The following is a 2,533-nucleotide window of genomic DNA, read 5'->3' on the forward strand; positions in this document are numbered from 1 at the left end:
GTGCGCAGCGTGACGTCGATGGGGATGAGCGCGACATGGTGCCGGTGATGACGAAGCCCTGGGTCGCGCTGAAGAGGATGCCCTCCGACAAAAGTCGTTGGCGGCGACGTGCGTCGCTGCCTCGACGGCGGCGCAGGTGGCCTCGACGGTCGTGTGCAGGCTGTACTCGACGCGGACGTAGGACTCGGCGTCGAGGAGGCGCAGGTCGAGGCGCGTCACGATGCCGAGGGTGCCGAGGGCGCCGGCGGCGGCGGCGAAGAGGTCGGCGTTCTGGGTGGGCGAGGCCTCGACGATGTCCCCGTTGGCGAGGACCATCTCGACGCAGGTGACGGCGGCATCAAAGGCGCCGTGACGGAACGACGACGACTCGCCTGCCGAACCGGCAAAGGCGCCGCCGGCGGTGATGCCGGGGAACTCCATGACGACGGGGGGCACGAGGTTGTGGGGCAGGACGGCATCCAGCAGGCCGTCCATGGCGACATTGGGCTCGACCGAGACGGTCTTTGCGGCCTTATCCACATGAAGGACATGGTTGAGGGCGGATATGTCGACGACGGGCTGGCCGTGGGCGGGGCGTGTTGAGTTTGTGGAACCGTGGTGGATGCGGAAGGGCTGGCGGCGAGCATGGAAGGTCTTGACGGCGGCGGCGATGCTCTGGACGGTTGCCGCGTGTGAAGCTGCCGTCTTTGCGTCCATTCTGTGATGCTGCTGCTGGTGTCGATGAGATAATGAGGTATAAGATGAGCTTTTGCCAAGTCTGATGAGGTCGAACCGATGTAGTCAGCCGGAGGGCTCGGATCTCAGATGGTGTCTTGATCTTGATGTGGTGGTGAGACATGAGGTGACGTTGACGTGACGCCAGGTGTCACCAGGTGTTGTGGTGTTTGGACTCAAGCGTGGGCTACCTTGGGTAGGTAGGTACCTTGGAGTGCAAGCAGCCAGGATCAAGCATGATGCCGCGCTTTGGATTGAATGGATTGAATGGCCCCTCGGTTGGATGAGAGATCGTAGCCTTGATGTTCGTATTTTCGTCGCGGGTTGATGGAATCTTGGCAGAAGAAGCTTGGCTTTGATGAACTCGTCATTTGATGAACTCTGCATTTCGAGCAAAGTGTACCTGCGTGAACAGGCCATGGCCTCCTCTGCAGCATTGCAGAAACAGGCAGCAAGAGAGGCCATCCAAAGCAGCTGGTTGAGGACGAGAGACAGAAGGCCAGTGTATCGAGTTCATGGCGAAGCAAGATGCCAGGATCGTGCTCAAGGCTGCAGGCGAATTTCGGAGCAAAGAGGCAAGGACTGGTGACTGCCGATGGTCTCGAGGTACCGAGCCGAAATGGCCATGGCGGATGAACTGCGCCTCTTCGGTTCCCATGACCACACGTCGGTCGCCGGGCGAGGACTCTGTCGAAGTCCTGTGTCCTGTCGACAAGGAGGATGGAAATGCGGACAGGCTGCTTTATCGTTGATAGAGACCAAGACGCCAGGACACACAAGTGGAGCAACAGCTGCAGTCACCATTGGTGCAGGCCGCGACGAATCATGGATCCGCGTGCGTGGGTTAGGGTTGTTCCAGTCAGACGAGCCTCTGCCATCCGAAGCAAGGCCAATCCCCAACTCCCTTCACTCCACCATCTTTCGCTCTCTCTACCAGCGACCCTGACAGTTCGTGATACAGTGCATATCGCTTCTTCGCACTTATACGTGCCCTTCATGCTCTATAAATGGATCTCAACGACTTTGTTCCTTCACACGAAGGGGACATGGGGTGGATAGATGGCGCGCGTCTGAAGCTTGCCTCTATGTCCGCTTGCCTCTGTATCCATCTAGCAATCTTCGAAGCCTGCCTCTTCCCCTTCATCGTTCATGTCCATCTCGTACTTGTGGGCATTCATTGGCATCAGAACCACCCATGATCCCGATAGTCCAACCTATCCTCCCTCCCCGTGACACCATGGCCAATTCCAGCCCTCAATTCAAACAGGAGATCCAGCAGGTGATCCCTTCGAGAAGCACCCCTATCTTCCAGTCAGTCCACTCACATCCTCGCAGATGATGTACATTGCCGGCGAGACCCAGGACACCTCCGACGAGACGACAACCCTCATTGAGAGCATCATTCACGGCCAAGTCGTCCACATGGTCCGTCTCTCCTAAACACTTCCTCACAGCTAACACCAACTGCTCACTCCACCCAGCTCACCACAGCCAACGACCTTGCTTTGCGCCGCGGCGCCCGCCTCTTCACCGTCGCAGACCTCATCTTCCAGTTCCGCCACAACACGCCCCGCGTCGACCGCCTGCGCACCTTTCTCACCTGGAAGGCCATCCGCAAAACCGTCAAGGACGCCGACGACAAGGACGCCCTCGCCGCCGCCGACGACGAGCCAGACGTCGACGACGGCGCCGGCGCCGGCCCCCTTCAGGGCCATTTCCCGCCGTCCACCTGCCCCTGGGACCCCGCCCTCCTTTTTTCGCCGAGGAGCCCGCCCGAACTTCGGACGAGGCCCGCGACGGCCACGGCCCGCCGAACCCC

At 60.0% G+C, this 2,533-nt stretch overlaps 2 protein-coding genes across 2 annotated transcripts in view; one reads left to right on the top strand and one right to left on the bottom strand.

Annotated features, from left to right (window-relative positions):
• Nucleotides 1-696, bottom strand: part of VDBG_05476 (conserved hypothetical protein) — a gene marked incomplete at both ends in the record, with an annotated part of 1,598 nt that extends 902 nt beyond the window's left edge. The window contains one exon of the mRNA XM_003004317.1: nt 109-696. Within this exon, the coding sequence (XP_003004363.1) occupies nt 109-696 (588 nt within the window). The remainder of the gene's footprint in view (nt 1-108) is intronic.
• A 1,255-nt stretch (nt 697-1,951) lies between these two features.
• Nucleotides 1,952-2,533, top strand: part of VDBG_05477 (predicted protein) — a gene marked incomplete at both ends in the record, with an annotated part of 1,863 nt that continues 1,281 nt past the window's right edge. Inside the window, 3 exons of the mRNA XM_003004318.1 lie at nt 1,952-1,993; nt 2,050-2,139; nt 2,196-2,437. Of these exons, the coding sequence (XP_003004364.1) occupies nt 1,952-1,993; nt 2,050-2,139; nt 2,196-2,437 (374 nt within the window). The remainder of the gene's footprint in view (nt 1,994-2,049; nt 2,140-2,195; nt 2,438-2,533) is intronic.

This window comes from Verticillium alfalfae, genomic scaffold (genome assembly GCF_000150825.1).
Source record: "Verticillium alfalfae VaMs.102 supercont1.6 genomic scaffold, whole genome shotgun sequence".
Classification (NCBI taxonomy): Eukaryota; Fungi; Ascomycota; class Sordariomycetes; order Glomerellales; family Plectosphaerellaceae; genus Verticillium; species Verticillium alfalfae.